The 27,316-nt window shown below is 32.9% G+C and overlaps 1 protein-coding gene across 5 annotated transcripts in view; it reads left to right on the plus strand.

Annotated features, from left to right (window-relative positions):
* The window catches only part of LOC124165987 (syntaxin-binding protein 5), a 598,839-nt gene extending 571,523 nt beyond the window's left edge, over window positions 1-27,316 (plus strand). For 4 of the 5 annotated variants that reach the window (XM_046543552.1, XM_046543553.1, XM_046543555.1 and 1 more), the window contains exons 17-23: window positions 595-711; window positions 1,524-1,811; window positions 2,479-2,587; window positions 3,305-3,388; window positions 15,958-16,053; window positions 19,209-19,333; window positions 21,488-27,316. In XM_046543552.1, coding sequence (XP_046399508.1) covers window positions 595-711; window positions 1,524-1,811; window positions 2,479-2,587; window positions 3,305-3,388; window positions 15,958-16,053; window positions 19,209-19,333; window positions 21,488-21,861 — 1,193 coding nt within the window. In that variant the 3' untranslated portion in view covers window positions 21,862-27,316. The remainder of the gene's footprint in view (window positions 1-594; window positions 712-1,523; window positions 1,812-2,478; window positions 2,588-3,304; window positions 3,389-15,957; window positions 16,054-19,208; window positions 19,334-21,487) is intronic. The other variant, XM_046543554.1, reaches the window with a different exon arrangement.

A 27,316-nucleotide genomic window follows, 5' to 3' on the forward strand; every position in this document is an offset into this window, starting at 1 on the left:
TTGTTTTCAATGGCTTACCAGTCATAGCTAAATATGCATTAGTCAAGCACACAGAATTATGTTTTCTGTAGTATGTGATTCACAGAAAATATGCAAAAGCCCTCATAAAAATTTAACTATTTAACCAGTGGTTTATCATTAAAAGTTTATGGGTAAAATATTTGTTAGCTTCTAACTTATTGTAGTTGCAAAAAAATGTTGTGTAACCTTATAAACCAATGATTATCTGTGGTGTGATGTAAACATGAAACTTTGAAAAATAATTGAAAAGTTTTATAAATAATCAAATATTTTTTTTAACTGTTAGGAATCCATTTTGTTTTGTAATCATGAGAGATTTTAGTGGCCAATTCATATGTTAAGGATATCTTAGAGTTAATAATGTATTTAGTAAATTTTTCTGCCTGAATAATAATGACAAAATTAGACAAAATTTAAGACTAGCCTATTTGAATCAAGTTGCATCTAATTTCTCTGTGTTTCCAGTCATGATAGCTTTATATTATGTATACATATATTATATTTTTGGGTGAATTTCATAACTTTAAATGCATTTTGTGGGGTAATACTGATTGTTGCATTTACTATTTTTAGGTACCATATTTCGGCTAAAAGGGGGTATTTTAGCCATGTCCTTTTTGGACTGCAATGGAGCCTTAATCCCTTACTCCTATGAGTCTTGGAAGGATGAAAACAAAGAGAGCCGTATCAGTGAGTCTAATTCTCCTACTTATTCTTCTCTTGGGAAATAATTCCCATTCGGGATTATATGTATAGAATTATTTTCAGTATCAATATATCTGGCATTTGATCCATTGTTGAGATGCCTTGTGATGACAGGTTCTTGAATTATTTAAAAAGGAATATTAAGTGTGAATGAAAATCTAAAGACTTGAAGCTGACATTTTACAAGAAGGAGAAGTTATTTAAATTGGGATATTGCTTTTTTTACGGCTGCTTTACTAGCCTCTAATGATAATAAAATGTAGTTTTGATAAAAAAATATCTACTTGAATATCCAGAAATAATCTAGTTGGGATATCATCAATAGAATATTGAATTTCAAGGCCCACCTCATATTAAATTTTATGGGTGAGTTTTATAAAAATGCGAGAGTCTATTGTTGCTTAGGAGCAAAGTATTTAAATTGCCTCACTTGTTTATGTTGAATTTAGTCATCAAGATTGCTTCATGAATAGCTTTAATGTCTCTAATCAGTCTTCAAATAATGATATTAGTTTTATTTACTAGACTCCTCTGCTTTAACTTTAACACATTCACTGCGTCACCAACTTATTGTAGTTTGGTGAGGAGCAAAGTTCTTTTTTTGTTTATTTGGTTTACGCTGATTGGCATCAGGCAGCTCCATGCTCATCACCGGCGTGACGCCAATTGGCCTCTGCTTTAGTGAATGTGTGGAAGTGTCTATTTGTGATCAAGTTTTAAAAGAATTTTTGGTACATTTTTTAAAATGTCTCCTTGAAATTATTTCACTCCTCTCCTCATTTTTTTTCATCTTGAAGAAACACCCACAAAGCCTTCAACTGCAAACACTCGAACATCCCCCTCGTCGACACCGACTCAGGGTCAGAGTGGTGGCAGTAGTGGCAGTAGTGGCGCTGCCAGCTGGGGTGGCCCTCAGGGAAGCCAAGGCCAAAGTCAAGATGGGAACAGTGGCGACCGACAGTTTGTGGTCTTGGTGTCGGAGAAACAAGCCAGAGTTTATGCCCTTCCCTCACATAGTTGTGTTTATCGCCAGCAGTTGGCTGAGATACCATTTGTTGTCAAAGCAGAAGTTGTTTCCTTGAGAGGTTTGTTATTAGTGATAACAACATTATATACTGAATCATTTGGGGTTGAGCATGAATGGAGAGGTCCAATCCTATTCAATGGGACCAGCCGTTTTAGCTATAATAGAAAGAATGTAAGTAGATAAGGGTATATAATGTGGGTGGAAGCTTGGACGTTGAATTTATCAATATTTCAGGAGAAATTTTCATTTCAACCATGATCACTGCTTTCTCTTTACTTGAATTTGTTGCATTAACGCAGACATCTTCTATAAGGTGCCTTTCCCTTAAAGTTGGTCAATTTTTTAAAGATTATATACCCACTACTCATCATTTTCCTGTTCTCACCATAGCCATATAAAGGTATGGACATAACTAAGGTGGTAAGGGGTTTTGTATGACTTATCCACAGTCATTTATTGTATATTTTGGTAATATCTGTATTGCAGTTATGATCAAAATGAAAGACTTTACTCCTATAAATTAAACCAAGGATAGAAATTTTAATATGCATTTATTCAAGAGCAAGGTCTTTTCTGTTTACAGTTTGATGAATAACATGGTATATCATTCATTTCGTGAATAGAGCAGAATTATGAATGCAAGCCAATGGAGATCAGAAATCCATTTGGTGTAAAAGTAAAAATGATATCTGTGATGTTAATGTATAATTCTCTTTGAATTACAGATAGTGTTTGTTTAGTAAGTTACATTTCTAATGGCCATTTAGCAGCATACAGCCTTCCCAGTTTAAGACCTCTAATAGATGTGGAGTTTTTACCCCTTGCTGATTTAAGGTAAGCTTAATTTTTATGCAAAGTACTTTACTACCAAATTTTAAATGATTATGTGCCAAAATTTGCTTTTAGTTCTTTATCTCTGTTCAGCAGAGGAGAAAAGGACTTAAATATATTATGTACATATCAAATCAAACTCAAATCTGCTCATTTTATTGGAAACCTAATGCTAGTAATGACAATTAAAATTAATTTTGCGTCTTTATGCTTGTAGTGAGTGTAGAATCAGATAGCTAAGAGGGTGTGATTAATACCCTTCTATTTTGAAGTAATGAATTGACATGAGTTGCTTTGTAGTCTTCCTGTATGAGAATATGTTATTGGCATTTGGTTTCCAAGAAATGACTTACCATTGACTTGTTTTTTTGATACAAAACCTGTACCACTTTTACTAATCATATAGGCTTAAATCTTCTCAGCATGAAAAGTGGTTCTAGATTCATTACTTGGTTGTACAAACATTACATTACCTTTTCTTCCTGGACAGTCTTCAATTCTGGCACAACTTCACAGCTGGGGTACTTAACACTAGTAGACTGCTTTGGTTTTTACTTTCTTGCATGGCCATCATACAAACTTTTCACATTCTAATACTGGTATTTTATGAAATAAACATTAACCCTGTTCATATTATGTGTATATACTATTCTAAACCATCTGGGAAATGGGGAAACATTTCTAACCAAAAGTGCAAACTTTCTTTCTCCCTCTCAACAGTTTTCAGACAACCAAACAAGGCATTGTAGACCCAATGTTGTCCATTTGGGGACAACAGATGTTTGTAAATGAAGATACTGACCAGTAAGTCTACACACACAACACCACACAGATATCTGTAAATATTAATATGTATGGTGTATTGATAATGTGGTGGAATCTGTGTATATATCTATTAATGTTGTGGAAGGGTTGGACTCTGTAGCTATAATGAGTTTGTAGGAATAGATCATAAAGCTGTTATTGATAGAGGTAGGTTGCATTATTCTCATTATGTTTTAGATGTCATGTTATGTGTGTATCTGTATCAACTAAATATGGTGGTGAAGGCAGTATCAGTTGAGATTTTAATGCTATTGCGAGATCTGAGCAAGTTTAAATATTTATAAGGAAAGCTGGAATCATCACATTGGGAATCATCTTCAAGCACTCTCGTTTACTTGGTTAGCTAATGGTTTTATTGAGTTATTAGCTTCAACACGTACTTGCAACTGTAGTAGGGGAGTCACATTCAAAGTAAATGCAAACACTGATAGTGTATAATGTTCTCAGCCCACAAAATATTTTTGTCCACGCATTGTTGATGATTAATTACTAGTTAACTACCTATATTATTTTGGGTTGGCTAAAAATTTTGAAAAAAAGTGGCGATTTAAATTCGAGGAGCCTTCATTGTTCTTGAAAATAGAAGCTTATTTTTTTCTATTAAAAAATTGAGTAGGTCTTCATTGTGATAGCATTGTGAAATTGTGATAGGTTGAACTTGGGATTTTTATGAAGCTGCTCTTACAGTAATTGCATGTGATATATGCTGGCGTATGAATGCTGGTAATTAGCAGTCATTTGGTGCTTTATTGTTAACTGTAGAAAAATGGAACATATAAGCTTGAGTGTTATAGAATGCAAAAATAGTGTAAAAATCCGGTAATTAAGCTTTAGTTAATGCATCCAATCAGTTGATCATGGAATTTAGCCATGATGAGGAAATTTTGAAAATTACTGTGGCCTTTTGTGGCTTATAATATATAGAAAAGTAGCGGCAAATTTGTGTATTACTATGAAAATTGCTTTTTGAAAATTTGGTGTTAGTTTAATTGTGCCAAGTAAATATAAGAAGTCCAACAATTTCCCTTTATCATGCAAATATATATTTATAATTAGGAGTATATTTACTGTTATCTTTGCATGCTGGATGGTAAAATTGTCTTACAAATCAAAATCATGCTGTTCCCCTGTGTAATATCTAGATGTCTTATTATTTCTGCTTTTTTTATTAGGTTTCATATTCAAAGTTTATTTAATGATAATTTTTGTCATTCTTACAAATTTGTTTTGTCTTTTGCATGCATCATTTTAGAATTGTGTTTTTTTTTCCTTTTCTGCGACTTCTCTGCAATCGCCGTTTATAGATTATTACATTATGCTTTCATGTGACTTCGAGTATGACTATTTCAATTAATATATTTACTGTACTTACATGGATAGTATAGAATAATTGACCAACACTTAAAAAGAGCAATTCTAGTAGAGAGTTGGTAAATGACATATATTCATTTGCAGTGTTCTTTACCTAATCACCGTTTAGATTTTTCTACCCAATTTTCCATTAAAAATTATATTCATATTTAATTATAACTTATTGTGATTTCAGTAGTTGCTTATTTTTGTAATTTTTTTTATTATTTCTGTACATACTCATTTTTCCTTTTGTTGTTGATACTACGCCATAAAATTAAGAGTTTTTTGTGTCAATAGAGATTGTGATAAAGTCAACAATGTTATCAGAAAATATTTTTATGTCTAATTATTCTATAGTATTTATTCTGTAATTATAAATGTGTCTTAGTTCTTGTGTATGCAGATTTCTAAGGAAGCAAACTCGTGATTACTATGTAAATGTTCAGAGAGTTTAAATCAATATTTAATGAATAACAAGCAGTGTTAAGTCCTGGAATGAGTTTTTAAACATATTTGGGTGATAATGTATGGGATATATTATATTTAATCATTAGAAAGATAAATTGACCTCTTTTGGCATATTTTATTCATTCCAGTGATCTCAGCTTTTTTATTTTGCATGCTTTTTAACTATTTACGAAAGTATAGTAGCAATTACATCCTTATTGTCAGTTATTTGAAATTCTAGCTTCTTTATTCTGATCTAGTATAGTGGCACATCTTATTTTTAAATTTAGCACAAATATATATAGTTTTCCTACCATGCATGCTGAATTATTTGAAGAGATATCAGTTCTACATGGAAGTTATTCATTTCTGCAAAACCTTGGTATAATATCATTTTAAATTAAGCGCTTTTTGCTAATTCCATTAAAATCTATATTTATGTTTACCAAGTTTTTTAATCGAAAATTGTAGAAATTAAGTGCAATTATTAGTTTGTACTCAATGCTAACAGGAAAGTGAGCTTTGATTACATTTGCCAGTATGATATAATTAGAATAATGTAATATTCTGGTGGGTCCCTCTGGAAAAGATAAAAAATCACGATTAACGCATTTTGTGTATTGATTGCTCCAGAATTCACTTAAGCGTTTGCTTTAGGCTTGGTCATGGCCTTGCAGGAAATCTGCCTTAGCCATGCCCATCAAACAGTAGGCTGACAATCTGGCACTGCTTTAGCTGTTTGAAAAATAAATTAGAATTGTCTGACTTATATGCTTGAACTGAGCAGAATATAAGCATTACTCAAATCATATCTCAAAAGTAAAAATATCTTTACCTTGATTTTGAATATTTTATTTAGCTACAAATCTTCATGGAATTTTCCTTTGGCTATGAAGTAACTGGCTATCAATCTTATAGTAGCTTTTTTATTCAATATTGGCAGCAAAATACTTTGTAGTAGGACTTGTTTACCTGAATGAATAGCTGATTTATTAAAAAATATAGTTATGTGAGCATATATTACTGTGTTTGTTGCACCTTTTGTTTTCCAAGATTGAAGTTCTTCTCTGAACTTGTAGACTTGGCACTAGCACTGTCCATTTTTGTGATAGTACATTAGGCAATTGTTTGTGAGTGAAGGCTAGAAAAGTATGCATATTTCAGAGTAATCGTGAAAGACCAGCATTATCTTTTATCATAATTTGGAAGAATAACAATATCGATTTTTCTGTAATTATTGTTACTGAATTTGGAGACCATAAGCACTGATCATCAGTTTTAGTTAGATATTAAGATCCTCTGGCCACTCATACCAGTTGGCTCTCTTTAGAACAATGGGTGTATGAAAAAATAATAGGCAGAGTCTGTATGTTTTGATTTGAAAATTCTAACGTTAAATGGTGTATGATTTCTATGTAGAGAGATGAAATTATCAATTCTGCTGTTCTGCTTGTCGATTCAGTTTTTATAACCAAATGTGGTTCATATGCATTTATTTTTATAGCCTTACCACAGAGTAGGGATATACCGAGAGGACAAAACGGCTGAAGGCGGTAATCAGCTCATTGCGCATTTCACCATGTTCTAAATAAGGAAACGTGGCTTGAGTTGCTATTTGGTTGCTATCGTTGCTATCATTCGCGCTTGGCGTGGAGTGTTGTCGCACAAATTTTGTTTTATTCCTCCACTCTTCAATGCTTTCACGTAGTGTGCTAGTGTTTTAAAGAAACGTGGAAAATGAAGGAAGTGGAAAATAAGACGAGAAGAAAAGGTTTTGCTTGGTGTTCAGCCATTAACTGCAAAAACAATGCAGGCATGACGGAAGCAAAGTTGAGAGTTTTCAGTTTCCCTAAAGACCCTGAGAGGTAAGTAATTTCATATTTTTTCTGAGTTACATTGCTGATCAAAGAAACTAAACTTATATTCGAGTATTATTTTTCATGCGAAATGAAATTGTCGAAAAAGTTTAATAAGAACTTTTGGTGTTGGCGCAGGTCCAAGGAATGGGTGATTCGATGTCGTCGGTCGGATTTAGAAAATAAGACTGGTTATTTATATAATAACTGCCGGATTTGTGCCTGCGATTTGGCATTCCTTGCTCTACCTTTATTAGTAAAGAAATAATTAGGCTACTTTGAATTTTAAGCCCTCTTTTTTCGGTGGATGGTAAGTCGTTAGCACTATTTGGTTTGAATTTACCGCATAATTTTACTTATTTTCACTATGGCCGCCGTGCGATTTTTCATTACAGAGAAACCTATTGTAAAGCCACCTAATGTCCCCTCCGTATATATCTACTCTGTGACCTAACCCCATCAAATATGACTGAATAGGTTATATTTCCTAATGTATAGCAACATGTATTTTATGAAGTATATGTGTAGGTCTGTTCATGATCAGTGAGTAGGGTGACTAGTGGAATAATTAACTGGGTCAATATTTCAGTGAATGTCCAACCTGAGCCACAACTACACCTCATTTCTATGACATGAATTACAACTTACATGGGGGTATATACGGAATTAAGAAGCAGAGGTACTTACAAATTGCTTCAGGGAAACACGCATTCAACATGAAATATTGGTTGTATTTCATAATGGGGCCTTGGACTAAACTATTCACTGTCTCCATTTTAGTCATTTCGTATCAAAATTTCAACTGGAAGATAATAAGACAGGTTCAGACTTTTCAATAAATCATTGAACCACTGATAGTCATGCATACATATTTATTATGGAATCAATGCTGCCGAAAATCATGCATATAGATTACACTAGGATGCTCTCTTTGCGCATGCTGTCAGTGATGGCTTCTTTGATTCTTCACCAAGGCAAAAAAGGATCTTCACCAATATAAATTTTCCATTGTCATCCAGACTGAATTACAATCAACAGTAGCTATGAGTAAATTTAGGCAGAAATGCAAATTTGCTCTGTGGAGAACCCAAGCACCAGTTGGAAATTTTTGGAATCAAAGTAAGTCACCCAGACGGCACAGAATCCTCCGTATCTAATTCGTATGCAGATAGTATCCATTGACTACCGCTCCGTTGCTTTTTGTCAATGGATACTATCTGCGTACGAATTAGATACGGAGGATTCTGTGCCGTCTGGGCAGGCTGACATCTGAAATTAAACAGTACTGGCATCAATTAACACCTGCTGGACTTCGCTTAGATGTCAGTTGACATCTGTCCTATGCCAATCCCGATTATTAATAGCACCATCTGACTTTTTTCTTATAACAAAATATTTTAATTAATGCCAGCTATCTCAAGAATTTCCATGTGGGCAGTCTATCCACCATTTAATCTTGATTGCCATGATAAAAAAACTCACCTGGCCTCAGAATCAAAAGTGAAATCACTTTTCCAATTCTGAATATGCTGAATTGATAGTCCCATTCAGCTTTTCTGTTGTTCCTACTATCCAAATATGTTTCATCAAACTTGCATTAAAGTGGCATGATCATCAGTTGCAAAAATTAACCGACCATTGAATTATCTTATACCTCAGCTTCAACAATTTTAAACATTATTGTCCCATTGAACTATATTTTATATAGACTTACATTAAAGCAAAAATCTAATTGCACAGTTCCAATTCCAGGTGATTTTATTCTCATGGCAATTTCTCCTCACCTCTCAAGGTGAAAATACTTTTAAACAATGAAAAACTTCCCACAGAACATGCATATTTATAAATATCCATAAAGTATACTATATTTTAGCAATAAATTACCTATTATTTAAGCTATGGAACATCTTTAAGCAATACAGCAATTTTATATCTTGAGGAGAGGAACGAATCAGTATTTATTTGCATTCATTTACTGATAATATTATTTGGCTCAGAAACTCATGCCGTATGTATTGCATAAGATTTTCTAAATACCATTGCCTAAACATACTTGAGGATACTGATGAGATTGTACATGTAGAATTTTCCCATGATAGGGTAATCATTATGAAATTTTAATTACCATTCCAAACCCTGGGAAAACTTGTACATGAGTCAGAGTACCTTAGGTAATACAACTATGCAAGTATTCTGTACTTCAATAATTCAACAAAATCCATTCCATTGTTAGATCCTTTGCATATCTCTCCTGAGCTATAGTATATTTATGTGTTTCCATAATTATCTTGCATACATTTTACTTCTGTGATGTTATGAAAACTATAAAAAACACTTTGTACGATATTATTGTCCACTGTTCTAGATACATACCTTTTTTCCCTATGGAATTTGATATTCACCATTAAGTAATTTGGGGCAATGTAATCCTTCTTTCACCTTATCATGAGTTCAGGTCTAGGTTAATTTTTCAGTCATTGGTTGCCATTGTCTCCCCTACGTATCGGCAAATAAATTAGCCTAATCTTTTTTTAGTTGTAATATGTTAACTTGATGGATAAATGGGCTCTTAATCTTTGTCAGGATCAAGTAAGTTAAATCAAATAAATTATCTAGAATGCTTACTTGGTTTATGAATTTGTAATTTTGTGGAAAACATGCAACTCATTGACCCTAAAACTTCCGACCATTTAGAGATGTGAGGTTGATGTATTTGCCCTAGTGAAGAGGAGGCAAAATATTTTGTGGCTGACCAATGTTACAGACTTGCTCACCAAGAAATTGCTTTGTGATGTAAAGCAATCATTAGAAAGTCTAATAATGTGTATGGGAATTGAGAGATTCTTCCAAGCAACTGATATACTTTACCAAATCACAATACATCATATGACACATAACCTCATCCGCAACCTAACACATATAACATATGGTCCTCATTGATGTAAAAATATAACCATTGAGGAAAAGTGAAATGTTTGTGGCTTAACTTTTGTGATTTACTCAGAAAATATTGGCACTCTTAATAATGCATCACACATCTATAGAATAACACTGTTTCCTTGGGTTCACATGAATTAATCTTTCCTATTAATAAGCTTAAAAGTTTTGGCATCACACTTGTCTTACTTCATGCAAAGTCTTCATCACATTTGCATGACATGCATGTCAAACATCTTTAAACCAGCTTTTTGATGAATATGAACAAACTATTGCTGCTTTTTACATGCACATCTAGTGAACATCATTTACCACATTGAAGTATAATATATTTTAAACTCAGACACAGTACTCAACATAAAAATGAGAACAGTATGCTTCTCTCAATGCCTTAAAATCTTACAATAGTTAAACTGGCTAAGAACCAGCAAGACAGTATCTTTGTTGATAGGAGTCTTCATGTACCCTGTGGGTCTCTTTGTCTGCTATGTATGTGAAGAAAAATGAAGTATGTTTAATCCATGCATTTTATGTCAAAATTTTAACTTCAAGGAAAATGACATCATAGATCCTTGCCATTGACATCCAAAAATATTTTCATAAATCACAAAAATTAATTTGTAGCTTTTGCTATTTCTTTTTGAAAATTGTTATGATTACTTTTACACAATTGAAAGAGACTCTTAACTCAGCCAAATTATATTATTAAATGCTTCACTCATCTCTAATTTGTATATGCTACTCTAAGATAATATATAATTCTTTGATACTTAGGTATGTTTCTTTGAAAAAGGAAGCAAACATGAAAAATACCAAAACTTTATCATAATTTGACTAGCAGTAAAAATACACTTCATATTTAACAGATTTATCAGATGCTAATGGTCTTCTGAAATTTCTCTCGCATTTTAAATGAGAAGTTAACATAAAATAGCACATCATGAACATAATGCTGAAAATTTTTAAAAATTCAGGCTAAGGAAAGTCATATGGTTAACCATACAATCACCTGTTATAATTTGATCACAATATGACTTATAACTCTTTCATTTGTCAGCACCTAAGGTAGGTAGTTTTCTTTTAGGTGCTGGTAGGTAGTTCTCTGAAATTTAGGTAGTTCTCTGAAATTCACTATCAAATGAATAAGGAAAAATCATAAACATACATAACCAAGTCACATCAAAATCTCAGGGTAGAAAATATAGTAGAATGTCAGAAAATATTGTCTGTGTATGTTGGAATGATATCTTAATTCTGTTCTTCTAGTATATTATTTTTTAAGTCAGTTAGGTTTTTAAATCACTATTATTGATTAGCTATCTATACATCTTGCTAAATCAATCATAGGCATACACTATACTAACTATGCATGACATATGGGCTATATTTCATGTAATCATTCCAATATTTAAGACACATGTGAATAGCTGATTTTACTTTTTCGGGTGGAGTATGCACTAATTTTAAGGGGTAAAGTATTTAATTTTAATTTATGCTCGCCATAATCAAGCATCCCTATTGGAAATATTCAATTGTGTTCAATTGAAAAATGACAAATTTCAGTTGAATACTTGGAAATTCAATTGAAAATTGGCACATTCAGTTGAATTCAATTGAACCGGCAGATTTTTTCCAATAGGGGCATAAAGTAATTATTCTCATTTAAAGCTTTATGTGATTATATTATATACTGAAAACATTTTGTGGAGAATATACTGTAAATTTGCTAAAAGGATTGATTTCAGCAAGCATTATTTATTTTTTCACACACCCAGGATATATCAAATGGATAATTCCATGAAATAATTTTGTGATATACTAGTAACTTGAAGTAGCGTGAACTAAAAGAATTCATCAGGATGATAATTTGCAGCACATTAACTCCTTGTGCCTCTGAAAACAAGCAACCCAGCTCACAGTGTTTCACATGAATGCAATACACAAATTGCATAACTTTAAACACTCTTTAAAAACAATACATACTTTCAATTTTTATGTAACTTGCTATTTTTATGTTTGTACCTGTCTGTATTTTCCCTCTATGAAAATACTCTGTGGTGATTATTATATATTCTTCTCTATTTCAAGTTGTCGTAAGGGAAATGTTTAATAAGTTTTTGTTTTCAATGTGGTTCAGGGAGTAGGGAATGAATACAACCACTCACTATGCTATGTTTGTTGAATGTTTTTTGGTGTTTGAATAAGGGAAAAAAGGCAGCTGATGACAAATTTCTTAGCTATGGTAGAAAATATAGCTGTCCTCTTCTAGATTATTAAAGTGGGCTGTTCCCTCCACTGCCATGAACAATCAGTGATTTATCAGACTTTAAAAAATGGAAATGGAATCAGTCCTAGGTACCCGCTTCAAACTTTGTTCAAATCAATAAAATGAAGTTTTCACTCTTTAGGTGTTCTTGTTAACATTTTTCTCTAAATATGCTGTTGGGAACAGTAGAGTAGCTTGTATCAGAGGAGGAACTGGCATCACTTTGTAATATAGAGGCTTTTAAATCTGAGATTGTGCTGAATGCTATCAGTGGCACTGACCAAACCTTACATTAGCTGAGAGGCATAGCTCTACAGTTTAGAAAAAAATCAGTGCTATTTCCTCTCAGTTCAACAACCAAAAATATGCATAATTTTCTGTGAAGCAATATGTATATCCTTCTCTCACTCAGAGTATATAAAATTATAAAGTCAATTAGCATTACTCAGATAATCTATTCTGCCTCTTGCATTTGATAATGCTTTTCCCATCTAATATTGTACCTATTTTTTGATGATGAAGTTCAATTGCTCTGATTAGGATTTCATATTGCCATAAAATGAAGAAGTAGTAGGTACACAACCCCATAGCTAAGTGTTATATTTGTAATTTTGCCTTGACTGCATTATTGGGCTTTAATGAATCCTAATTTCCATGATAAAGTCTATTGGCAATCTCTTCTCAAGCTCTCCACATTCTTTTGGATGGAGAATATTTTTGTAAATATATTAATGCTGTATACAGTCCTATCAATGCCAAAATGCTTGTCGATTGATGCATTAAGAGCAACTAGCCCTATTTTTTTTAATATCCTACTTTTTGGCTACTCAAACTATGTATGCAAGCATTGCACAAAGTCACTTATTCCAAATAAATAATAATACTGATAATAATAATAATATCCAAGTCACTCACAGATATAATTATTTGGTTTTCACAAAAGGTACCTATACTTTACCCTTAAGAGCACACCATCACCTCTTCCAATATCCATCACACTTGTAGGCCTATCGCAACAAAATATCACATAATCATGCAAACCAAGCCCTATATACTATCCAATAACCACGTAATATAATACTGAGGCATAAATAAAGGAAAAACTCCATTATTTAATGACCTTAACCATGTTCAAACCAAAATGAAAATTAAACATCACTTTTAACAGTGAACACGGAGTGGAAGGATGGGCCATAAGGATTGAGGATTCCATTTGCTCAAAAAAGTTTTTCTTTGAGTGTATGCAGCATTGAAATCATAAATAGTAGGCTTAAAAAAATCAAACAAAAAATAATGATAGATTAATATCATCTAAGCTTCCACAGTCATGTTCAATCAATTTCTCGAATGAGTGAGCTGTACTGTTAATTTTATAAAAGTTTATATATGTTTTACAAATTGAACATTACGATGCAGGTAGCATTGGTTGTCAGTTAATAGGAAACCAAACTAACAAAGGTCTTACTCTCCTCTGTAAAATATTTATAAATAAGTTCGAATGAAAAGTCATTTAAGCATAAATTAGGGGAGTAAATAATTTTAACTAAATCATCCTATTTAAGTGTACTATAAAGACATACTCTTTCATAAATAGGTACTAATTTCTGCTATAATTAAATGCTAGCTATATTTTAATTCTAGTTTGTAGTAGTACTTGAAAGGACATTGATTATTATTAAAACCAAAAATATATCATTGACCCGAATGAAACACTGTGATCACAAGAGCTTGATATAATGTTTTTTGAGGATTGGCATTCACCATATGCATACAACCCTAAAATTTTAAGAAAACACTCAGTCAACACAAAATACTTCTCTTGATTTGCTGTTACATTTTCATTGGTGTCATATAATGATAAAATCCCCATCCCATTGTTAATTTTGTATTCTAACTCTAAATACATAATTCCAAAAAATTCATGGCACAATAACTAAACGTAAAGTAATAATATTTGTTGATTTTCAGCTAATGGATATGCTATTTACTCCTAGGATTTTCATGGTTTGTTGATTTACAATGTCTAATATTAAGTTATTCCATGCCTAATTTTAAATTTTGTTCCTGAAGGTAAATTTCTCTTCTACTCTCACAACAAATTTAGAAGTATGCAGCTATGTATAATGTCTTTTATGATGTGCTTTCTATTTCTTTTAGCTGAGAGATTTTTGTGGGGAGTATTTCACTGATTTCAATAATTAATTTGAGTCATTTTCCTGTACATCAAGCGCAAGATTTCAATAAAATTGTGATGACTTTTTTTTTTAATTTTAAAGATAACTCATTCTAAAAAAATCATTTACAGGAACAGTTTGCAAGGAATATAATATAATTTTATTATGCAAATGAATTTATGACATGGGATACACCAACAGTACAACATTATTTAATATACCAACTCCACAAAAATCATTCAGAGTAAATGCTACTTACTGTTGTAAAACATAATTTTGTAATATCCATGCATCGTTTAAAATATCTCATATTATGTGTGATTAAAATTGGTGTTTTTCTTTAAATGATGTTGCACATTCATGATGTTTTAGGCATTATTATAACTATCTTTGTAATAACTGTTCAGTTTAATGTAAATAGATGTAAGTTAACTTTCTTAGATAAAATTCAGACGTCAAGTCAGCCAGATGGATGAAATAGCTGGGAAATTGCTCATATTGAGTAGACATAACTTCAAATCTTGATAGATATAAAGTCTGGAACTATATTTATAAATAAAATGCCGATAATTGTAGCGATAAAAATACTTGATTGATTGTTATCCTTGGCTTTTGCATGACACAGATAGGAATGAAAATTTTAAATTTTTGTTTTATTACTTTTTGATATCTTAGTTGAACCTTGCTGAGGACAAATGACTTAATTTTGGTTCGCGGAATGGCAACTGGTGCTGAAATTGGACTGTGGAATTTTGGTCATAGCTTTATTATTGAAAGAGCATAATTTCCCATCTATATATTTTTCAAATCATGATTGCACCATCATGGCTTTTGATCATTAAAGCTTCCAGCCAAATAGCTATTGATGTCTGACAAGCGCACGAGATGGTTGCAGCTATGCAATGCCTAAAATAATCTTTTTCTTGCTTTTTCATCAACCTCTGTGCTTGTCCCCGCAACCATGTTTAATATTATCATTGCATCCTTTTGTTAAAGGCAGACTTGCTTTTTGAAGTGCATCATATTTTTTCATAGATCACCCAATCCTAACATTTGTGTCCCTATGACAAATATTCTATTTACTATACATTTAAATTATATATTTACTTATATGCTTTACATATCTGTATTTCAAACATACTTTGACTGATTTTAAGTATTTCTGAAACAATTCAATGTTCAAAATTCTAAAACCCCTTCTGAATGTTCATGCCTTCTTAACACTTGTCTAATTCATTTTTCAACACATTGTATTCCTCATTAATCAGTCACTTATTCAGGAGGGTGTACAATTCACATGATTTTAATGGATATACTAATTATTAATCATGTAGTGACTGTCACAACATGAAGTTTAATGAAAAAACTTTCACAACCAAACCACTCAAACTAAAAATAATCACTAAATATTTGTATATAAGAATTGATTTTAACTTACTTGTTGTGAAAACTTTTACATTATTTACCTTCTAAATGTTTTTTCTGTTTGGGCTTGGGTGCATTTCTTAAATACAGGATAGCCAGGACATTTTGCTTTAGCAATCGTGGACACGGTCTTTATATCTGCTCTCCTTCAGAAGTGCAGCAATTCACTGTTTCATCAGAGTTTTGGTGAGTAATTAATTTTAAGACATTCATTAAGTGGACAATATGAAAGAATCGCTCAGTCTCCATGTTTACTTTCAAAAAGTATCTCAATTCTGTTTTCTCAAAAATTTACCGCTGTCAAGAATGGAAATCTTATCAATTTTCAATAAATAACCCAAGTACATAGCTTTTAACTACATCCTAACTAAGAGTTGACTTGTTGCTTAAATTTGTCAGTTTGTTGGTTTGTTGAAACTTCTTCCTGACAAATCTATCAAATTTTATCATATGTAAAGTACTTATGAATTCCAAATATTTTAGAGCAGAACGGTGATAAAAAAAACAATTATATTTCATTGTCATCTCTGCCATGTCAGTGTATGTAAAATAAATTTGATTCTGATTTTTATCTAATCTTTCCTCAAATTTACATCCTCGAAAGTACTAGGAAATTAGGCTAGGGTGGAGCCAAGAAAATGCACTTTCACTGCAAACCCAGGTTTCTTAAAGAATTATGACATTGTTACATGCAGTTGGTTCTCAGGACAGCATCAGGGGGAAAATTAACAATGTACATGAATGCAAAATTGCTGTTTTAACAATAATTAAAGCAACAATAGTGATGAAAATTCTCCTGATTCTACTGAAGAAGTGCCAAGAAGATACAGTTTAAGTGAATATGGAGAAACAGTGATCAAGTCCCACTATTTTTATTTGATCGATGACAATGCAGAATAGAAAAGGTTGCCAAAGTGTAGGGATATTGAAAAAGTTCAAGCCTACTGTCCTTCCTGGAGTGAAACCAATCATTCCAATATAAGCAGTGGCGGATCCAGGAGAGGGACATGGAGGGCTAAGTGGGGTTAAGATTCCAGTAGTAGTGGGGGTCGGAAAAAAATACCATTCTATCTAGTGTAAATAGCCCCCATGGATCCTCTCTGAATATAAGTATGTATATTGATTGGATGCTCAGTGAAGTAAATTTTGCTGTTCTTTCAAGGTGTATTTTTGTGCTTCATTGCATATGGAAAGTAATTAATAAGCAGGTCGCTACCTTGGTTTGACAAGGTTCTAACTGACCATCAGCTGGTTTTGAGAAAAACCTTGTCAAAGTTTTAAACTGCTCTATTTCTATTATTAATAGGAATTTATTTTTTATTTTTGGCACATACACTAGTGATCCACCAGATACACTAGTAATTATTACTTTTAAAAAATATGTTTTTTTTTACATGCTTATATGAATAATAAAACAAGTAAAATGCAGTTAGAACCTTGTCACACCAAATATTAGTTTTTTCTCCTTGCAGTTGGAACTTTGTCACTGTTCTAAATCTGTTATTATTTTACATAGAGGAATAAAAACCGGTGCAACACATAGAGAAACATAAACTTAGTTATCTTGAGTGAAAACACCAAATTTTGCAAAAATGTCAGTTAGAACCTTGCCAAACTAAGGTAGTGAGGTGTTAATTCAAGATCTTGAACTCAAAAAAGTGTTACAACCAAAGGATGGGAAGCATTTTATGGGATATTGCTTATTCATAGTGTGGGGATGTGAAGGTAGTTTTAGTACCCCATAGCATTGGTCATTGGATAAGTAATCCATTGAAGACTTAATTAACTCCTTTCAATAAATATAGAGTTCGAAAAATTGAGAGATCCATAATTTTCTATTTTTCAATCTCGTGCCAACTTCTGGAGTTAAATGCGGTGATAAGTTGACAGCCATAAACCAGATAAGTCGATGATATCACTTGCTCCTTCAGAGTGGGTCACCATAATAATAATAATAGATTTATTGGTCATTAAGTAAATAGTTACATTTGACCTCTTTAGAGATCTATAATTTTATATGCAAATAACCTCATTGTTTCTCCTCCATTCATTGCATTAGCATCATGGCGTTTTTGTTATTGTTGACACTCTTGTGAACATTTCCTTCCCTCAATGAGCAGTTTTACCTGAACAGCCTAATGAATGGGAACTCTAATGATGACACCCTCTCATGAAAAATGGGCAGCAAAATTTTGAATCGTTTCCTTATAAACTCATTGGAGAATGGTTGAATGAGGAAGATTTTTTTCATTTTCTCTTATATTTATCCTCCATCGCCCAAAATCTTTTCATGAATTGCATTTTTTGGGCCAGTGAGAAGTACTCATTGATGTCATCATCACAACCATCACTGGTCAACAATACTGAGATTGGTTTGATGCAGCTCTCCACTCAATTCTCCTGTCTTTTCTCATATAAGTATTTCTTCTCCTTGACTTCCTTCCCTATCTGTCTCATACATTTATCCGAGTTCCTCCTTTACTGTTCTTGCTATCTACTTGTCCCTCGAAGATTATCTTCAACAGGCCATCATGTCAGAAGATATGGCAGATTAGGTTGTTTTGTCTTCTCATCACGGTTTACAAGAGTCTATTCTTCTCTCCTCCTATTCTCTGGACTCTCTCATTACGTATGCAGTCTCCAATGGTATCAAAGGATACAAATATATCCCAAAATTTTATTTGAATAACTGAGTGCCTATTTAATACATAGATTCAAAACATTTCCTATATTTGGTACAATTGAGGACCTCAAATCCAGAAAGCTTGGGACCGAAGGGCTTCTGGATTTCTGGATTTTCTGGATTTCTGGTCTTCATAGTATATTTAGTAAATTAATTAATTTATACATGTGCTCAGGCTCTTGTACTGGATATTTGATATCCTTATGTGTCCCTGACAAGGTTCTTAGCGTACGTCCATAGTATGTGCTAAATTCCTACTCATCCCAGAACAAGGCTTGGAGAGTGGTGCCACGAGGTGGCAAGTCAAAACACTACGCAGAGGAATTTTCAAATGTTCTGGATTTTGGGTTTTTCGGGTTTCAGGATTTCGGATTTGAGGTCCTCAACTGTATGTGAATGGTATTAATGGTGAAGGTACTAGCTATGATTCATGTTGTGAGAAGAAGCTCTGGCCTTTAGCCATATTGATGCAGTAATAAATTATTATCGGTACATTCATCATGTGAATAATATACCTTAATTTTGAATGTAATTATGTACTTTATAATTGTGCTTTCTACACTAATTCTATGATGCAGAGTTGAAAATATTATTATGTATTTATTTAATACTAAGACTACTTCCTCAGTGTAAATTGTTCTTATTTGAATTTTTACAGTGCAAGCATGCCTGAGATGGTGGCCGAGTTATTTATGACTGAAGAAATGCCAGAAGCGCCAAAAGAAAGTTTCTTCAAAGGGCTCTTCGGTGGAGGTATCAGGACTCTTGATAGAGAAGAATTATGTAAGTTTATCTCATGTGTATTTGCCTCTCTCTTGTGTTAATGTTATTTAATAATCGAAAATAATGCCTCATGTTTTGTTAATGCTCCTGTTTTATTGTGATTTGCATTTAAAATACATAAAAAGATTAATTTTTAGATTTCAATATATTGTTTGCAGGTTTACTTTATTCACTGGAAAGCTACCATTAGTTTTTCACTAATGCAATGCATTGTTAATATTGTTTGAGACTCAGAATTTTATTTTCAGGTGATCATTATTCTCACAAATTTGTGGAAAACAACATCAATGGTAAAGCTACGGTGATGATTTATCATTCAAATATTAATTAAGGCATACACTTTTATTTTTGTGCACACTTTGCTCAAAGAGAATTTAACAAGAAATTTTGTTGATAATCGTAATTCTGTTGCTTGAAAATCTAAAATCTGTTGTAATTATGAACAGCTCTAGTGTTTATTGCAAATGGCCAAAAATAATACACCCTGATATGGGATGTGAACGGTTTATTCCTGAGTAGGTACCACAATCAGTAAATGGGAATATTGTCAATGAAACAATGGCATGTCAGAAATAAGGGGCATGGGCAGGTGAACATTGGAATTGTCTCATATTGACTGCCCAAGGGTCATTAATCCTCAGGAATAAGGTGCCAACGCAGGGTCCCACTAATCCTCTGTGGGAATGGGTCCTCCATGCTAGTTCTCCCGTTGAGGTCACTTCCTTTTGTCAGTATGGCCTTGATATGCCTCCAAACTCTGCTACAACTAAGATGAAAATACAAATTTTAATATTCTCCTATTGGTTACTGAGTTTCATACTATTAAAAATTTTATTAACAATCCCTTCTCTGTCCAGGGTAAATATATTTAGGATGTTTAGAAGTAGATATATTGAATATTTAGTACAAGTTGCTCAAAATATCTTAATATTTTTGAATATCTTCCTCCCATAATCAAACTTAGAGCTCCCTTAAGATTTATTTTACATTTTCAGCTTGAGCTGGTCCATTTCATTTCATGTGATCTGTTTCTTGAAATCAAAACTAAGCTTACTTGAGAACTCTAAAAAGACTCGACTAAAGAAACTTGAGAAATCTAAATTAAACTAGCTTTCAGCTCACTGAAATTTGTTTTATGGTTCTTACATTTTGATGATACAGTAAAACCTCTTTACATTTTAATGGAGGGGACCAAAATTTGGGCAATTTGATGAATCACTATGGAGAGGTTTTAGTGATAGGCACCATTTTTTCATATCCTTTGGAAATAAAAGGCACTACTGTCTTTTAAACCATTATATTTGTGTTTAAACGCACATGCATGCATCAGTGAACGTATATTTATTATTTAATAATTACAGAAAGCGAGCGCTATCGCTTGATTTTTACCATGATTGGAGAGAAAATGACATGACCTCTCTCAATTCAACAGTCACTTAAAATGATTGGGATAGTTGGATACCTTTTTTCTTATTTACTATTAGGTATGCTCTCATATTGAACGAAAGGGCCACAACTAATGATTAACGTGAAAATTACAGCATATTAAAGGTATATAAGAAAAAAAAGAGAGAAACATTTATTGCTGAAAATGTCATTCCATGTACGTAATCACGGCTGCATTAATGGTCTCTTGTTGTCTCGGTACGATTTGCGGAGGTAGTTAGGCCTTCTCGGGTGTATCTCCTTGGTATGATAATTGGAGGTTTTAGGATATAAAGAGGTTCACTACAAAGAGGTTTGCCTATTAATTTACATGTAAATCAGACAGGACCGTAGGGGTGGTATCATGTATGGAGGTTAACGTATCAAAGCGATTTAACACAAGGAAAATATCACTTGATACACTGTATTTTAATCTTATCTTAATATACATTCACTTGAAGATGGCTTTCTGCATAACAATCCTTATTTTTCTCTCATCACCATAGCATCAAATCAGCACAATAAAATCAAAATAAAAACAAACATGCTCACATACAAATAAAACAAACAACAAATGAACTCAAAAACAGAAAACAAACTAAACATATATAAAAGTGATTTCAGTCATAAATACACATACATCAAGGTTTATGATGTAAAGAGGTTCACTACATAGAGGTTTTACTGTATTTTTTTGTTAAATTTTGGTGACTTTGTTTTTTTGCCTAGTTGGAGAGGCCAGCGGAAGAGCATCGAGGAGTGTTGCCAGACACATTCCAGGACCCTGTGCCACTAGTGTGTCAGGAACGAATCCATCCTCTTCAACACCTCCTAGTTCTTCCGCGGCGGCCTCGTCGTCGATCGAAGGGAGGAACCCTTCATCCCCAAGCACTGCGCCTAGTCAGATGGATCAGTTGAACGCTAGGGCGGGGAGCGTTAGTGGAGAAGTGTGGAGGGCCCACCAAGCAGTCGTCGAGAGAGGGGAAAAACTGGGCCTCCTCGAGGAAAGATCTCAGAGGATGATGAACGAAGCTGATAATTTCTCCCACTCGGCTCACCAGGTGATGCTCAAATATAAGGACAAAAAGTGGTACCAGCTGTGAAAGGGATAAAGAGGTGGTTGGAGCCAAATGTGTCATAATCTCTATGATAGGGGACAGCACCAGGTCTATTATTCAGGCTTTTTTTAATAACATGGGAGTGCTGATTGGAAAAAAAAGTATTTCATAGTTTCTATAAGTTGAGGAAGAGGATGTGCTATTTTGAAATTCCACAAACAGAACTGGACTGGTTCTTGTTGTAGCACCATGTGGGTTCTGAAGCTTTAATGCTCTTCCTATAAGCAGGAAAAAAATAATCCCAGGGGACTGTGATGTTTGCACAGGTAAAATGGGTGAAGAGGAGGAATAATATTTGGCTGAGGAAATGGCCTATGAAAGCATTAATTATTTTTTTTATTGGAGTGGTTTAAGCACATCCATGAGGTAATGCAGTTGAAATTGTCTGTGGATGGTGTATATCTTGCAGGCTCTAATGGAATATGGTGTGGTTTAAGGAGCCAAACAAAACATTAGTGAGATAGCAACTTTTCTGACCTGGAAATCTGTTCCAATATGATTGTGTCCTAGACTGTATTGCTGAGAGTTAATCAAGAAAGCATTATACAGGGCCAGTTATCCTGCGTGTTGCGCAGGAAAATAGACTCCAGATCACTCCTGCTATTAATGTTTAAAAAAACAAACTCTTGAGGCTGTATGTGATTCCCATCCAATGGTAGAGAATGCCTGCATGAGAGGTTATTAAAGGTTCTTGCCTCTTCCTCTCTTGCCCGCATGTAAATTTGAGGAATTATGAAATTGTTTCTAATATCATGCATTATTCTCATTTTGGAAGTGTCGATTAATGTCATTAATTTTGCTGAGAAAGCTCTTCACATCTCAGGTTTTTGTTCCAGGGGAAGGGATATATTGATTATTTAGTAAAGTTTGCAGAAAATATCTTAATATTTGTATCTACCTCCCAATTATGAAACTATAAGCTTCCCTCAGAATTCTTTTACGTTTGTAGCTTGAGCTGGTCCATTTTATTTCATATGATCTGTTTCTTTACCTCATTTTATACTTGAGTGATCTGAATTAAAGTAGCTGACTGCACATTGAAAGTTTGGTCTATGGTACTTAAATTTTGATGTCATTGTGATTATATAAGTTTGTATGGCTGGATTTTCGTTCTCAAGTATCTAGTTAATTTCACATTTGCTCCTTTATTATTCACTTAAGCATTAATTTTTATAATTAACAATTAAAGCAGAAATAAGTGATGCTTATATATGCCAAATATTAATTACAGTATTTTACTTTATCAGTTTCAATTGATTGATGGGCACACATTACATTTATCTGTTTTAAAAATATGGGGAAGTGATCCAAATGTTTGCACAAATGAACAGTGGACATTTACAGCAAGATTTTATGCATTTTTAGCATTGTGGCTTCATTTGTTCATTGATTTTGATGATAGTACTGAGAATGAAATGTAGTTGTATTTGTAACAGCATGCCTATTTCAATTTTGCTTGTACACCTAAAGGAAAAAAAAAGTTGGAAGTGTTTTGATAGTACTGAAACAAAAAGAGCACAATTCTCAGTAATTAAATATTTCCTATCATAATAACAAATGAAAATTGCTGGAGCTTATAAGCCTATTGGCAAGCTAATGAGCATGTACTAAATGGCTATCTGCTGGAGCAAATAGTATTGGGCTCTTCCAAATACCAAGTGGGTGTTTGCTCTGCATTATTTTTATGATCACTAATAGCCAATCATTGGATTGAGCTACTTAGAGCAAAATTATCCATTTTGGTAGAGCTGTATACAAGCTTTCCTATGTATACTTGCTCAGTGCATACAAGTTTCACATACAAGGGTGGTGTTTGAGCTTCATTGAATCTTGAGTTGTGGCATCAATAGTTTAACCCACAATGGTCTTCTTTGTACATTTAGACTAAAAGGGATTGGGATCATGTTTATTCACGACTAGGTGGTATAACCTTCAATCTTGAAATATACTACTCACTAAGAAAGTGATTTGGACTGTTTGTATCATCATCCAGTCTTTTTGAATAGGAAAATATGAAGTTATATGCAATAGTAATTAATATAGTTGATCCCAACCTCAAAAAGTATTATGAAAAGCAAGTATGCTGTGATTGGTTTGGCACTGGTCGTGCACTGTGGTGCACATCATTGGAGGAAGTGAGGAAAGCATAGTTGCAGTCGGCATGGACTAAAAACACATTTGTGTGGCAAATAATTTGTTAGCAAAAATACTTCCGTATCTATTTTATATGCCTGTTGTCGTGTTGTCTTCATTGAGTTTTTGTTTACCGTGTGGATGTTTTCATCCTGATCCGAACTTAAATCACTATTGAGAAGTTAATAATTTCTCAGAAGTGGCAGTGAACTGTGAGAATGAGTGTGTTTAGAGTAAATGTGACATTTTTAATTATTTTATTGAAAATTGATTAAATTATTATCATAAAAAGTTCTGACACAGAACATGGTTTATCTAACAACGCCACACTGAGGTAATGAAAGTTTGGCTATGTGATTAAATTTAGATTATCATGTTCTGCTGGTGTGAGTTACCTGGTCTAAAATAAGTAAGAAACTGAAATAAAAATGCATGCCACATAATTGGTAAACTGTTATGAAGGCATGGTCTCATCTGTTTGCTGGAAAGACCAGTCGGTGCTACATAAATATAATATATATATGACTCAGTTGTAATTATTAAGTACTATGCCATATAATGTGTTTGTTGAAATGTTTAAAAATTTATTATAACCATTGTTAAGTACTTATAGACATTTTAACTTATAAATTAATATGAGGAACTACACGAATTCACCACAACACTAGCAGAATTGTATGAGTCACCAGTTTAAAGGTCTAGAGTGAGTTTCAATTTTTTAAAACCAATGGCAATTATTAAATGAAAAGACCAACCTTGAACAAAGATGGTAAAGGCCGATATCTTTATAGTAATATTACTTTGCAGAGTGAGATATATTCATGAAAATTTCATAGCTAAAAATGATAAGGTATCCCTCTAAGATAAGAAAATATAAGAGCTGTCTTTTGCCATGAAAGGTTTTTACTCAAATTTTGTTCTCGACCAGTACAAATGATGCCATTGTTTGTGAAACTCAAATAAATCATTGCAATCCATAAATTTTAGATTTCCATTTCTTTTAGATTTCATTATCGATTACCATGGTAGGTCGGAAGCCTTTTTGACATTCTACTCTGAAGTTGATTATTTATAATGGTTATTTGAGGTTTTTGGTTCAGCTTTTTGTACTGGTTATGTAATTATGCACCTTTGCAACATTTTTTTTGCCCATATTAGTCATACTGCTGATATTTGAACGGTTGTGCTAGTCATACCTGATTTCTGCTTCCTTCCCAAAAATAATGCTTCCTCGCAATGTATTTGTTGAAAATATATGTGCATGACTGTAGTTAACTTGGAACAAATGGAGTAAGTATGTTATTGTCTGTTGTAATTATTTTTTAATCATTTGTATACTATCTATTTATTAAGGCATCCTAATGTTATAATTTTGCCTCAGTAAAACTCACTTCAGTTATCGTTTGTTTATTAAAATTCTTCATAGCAGCACATCAGAGTGGCCATTCTTCCAAAAAAAATCCTTTCAAGCATGTCAAAACATTCTAAAACAGGCCTCCTAAAATTGTATTTTATTTAGCAAGATATTTGAACTGAAAATGGAATGCTTGTAATTCCATTAATACTTAGGTTTGATAGAAATAACCCATGGAAAATGGGAATATGACCATTTTTGCCTGACATATTTGCATGGAAGCAAGCTTTTTCAAGACTGCCTTTAAATAAAGGGAACAAGAGGAGGGCATTTGTTTTAAGAAAAGATTTATGAAATTTACAAAGGAATAAGTAAACAATAAAAAGAAAATTAGCTTAGTGTACGCTCGTTCCCTGTGAGCTCTTTTATTGAAAGTATTGCATTTCCTCTGAACTGCTACTTAGAAAACTCAGTATTTCCCTTGGAAAGTGACCACCAATATATAACTATAATAAAGGATTTATAACTACTAACAGTTGCCACTTTTGATGGCCTGCTTACAAGTTTTTCTTTGGCCAAGAGTTCAGTCATGGTCTACTTCAATTAGATACCCAAACTAGGCTGTTATACGAAATTCTCAATTTGTGATCCAAGTTGTAACTGAGGGAATTGATGTCTGAACAATATCAATATGCCATTATTACTTTTTCTTATTTTCCCCTCCAATATTCAATGGAAGCCAGTTACTGCTTCTCCATCGTGACTGAAGTAATTGGTGTCATCCTTTTCAAACATTATTTTCGTAATTTTTACTTTGTTGTTTATTTTCCTATGAAGAAAGCCACTTATGCCACCAAAATAGAAAAAATTTAAGGAAAATATATCTAATCAAGACTAAATCACAAGGCCTCAATCTTGAATAAACTTTTTTTACATGTGTAGCAAAAGTCCATTGAAAAAGATACTGAAGCTTATTAGAAGTCCAGTTGAGTATTGTATCATTATAAATAATGGGTAAAATATTATGATGATCTCGTCATGTTGGAGGTCACTTGATCAGGGATCTATTGCATTTCATTTTTTATCTGAGTAAGTACTTTTACTTCTATTTTTCATCATGAATCATTCTATTTACAATTACTTTTAATTTTTTGAGTAGTATTTATATATGGGTGTTTGTGCCTGTTGATTCGTGTATGATTCTTGCAGCACAATGAAGAGTTTACGTACTGTCCTAGGTACAGTGAGGTCTATCTTCCAAATTGTATGATATTGTAGGTCAGTTTTATCAGCTGAATATCTATATCATCCCCACTTGCTGTATAGTATACAATGAGATTAGAAGTGTAAAGAGAATTGTGTTTGTAAATGGAAAAGATATTTATTAATTGTGAAGATGAACCTTTTAAAGTTGATGTTAAAATGGAATGTATGAAAATATTTGATTGGGCCAGTGTATATTAACCATGTATCTCAGGATGAAACAGAATATTGTAAAAGATATATATCAAGATATCTTGGTGCATATTATGTGATAGTATAAAAATTATTTTGTTGCTTTCCAATGACTAGCTCTAAATTGAACACTAGAAATGATATCGTAGCTGTACTGTAGTAGTGGCCCAATCAATTCTTGGCATAAGAGAGCTAGCTGTAGTATATTCTAAACACTGTACTGCTCTAGCAAAATGAGGACACTTCCAAGATAAGACCTGATTGAAAGATTATTAGTGGTTTAGTTCCATGAGGCTTAAAAATAATATTCTATAACATAGATTCTACCAGAATTGTTTGTGGTTATGTAAGTTGTGTCACTGTACTTTTCATTAAAGTGGTTTTAAGACAATAGAAAGTTATATTTTGAGACCCATGTGAAATCGTAATATACTCTATCCTTGAAAATTTGTATGTTAACTTGATAACCTCTACTAAAAAATAAAACAATGGAATCAA

Source organism: Ischnura elegans, chromosome 9 (genome assembly GCF_921293095.1).
Source record: "Ischnura elegans chromosome 9, ioIscEleg1.1, whole genome shotgun sequence".
NCBI lineage: Eukaryota > Metazoa > Arthropoda > Insecta > Odonata > Coenagrionidae > Ischnura > Ischnura elegans.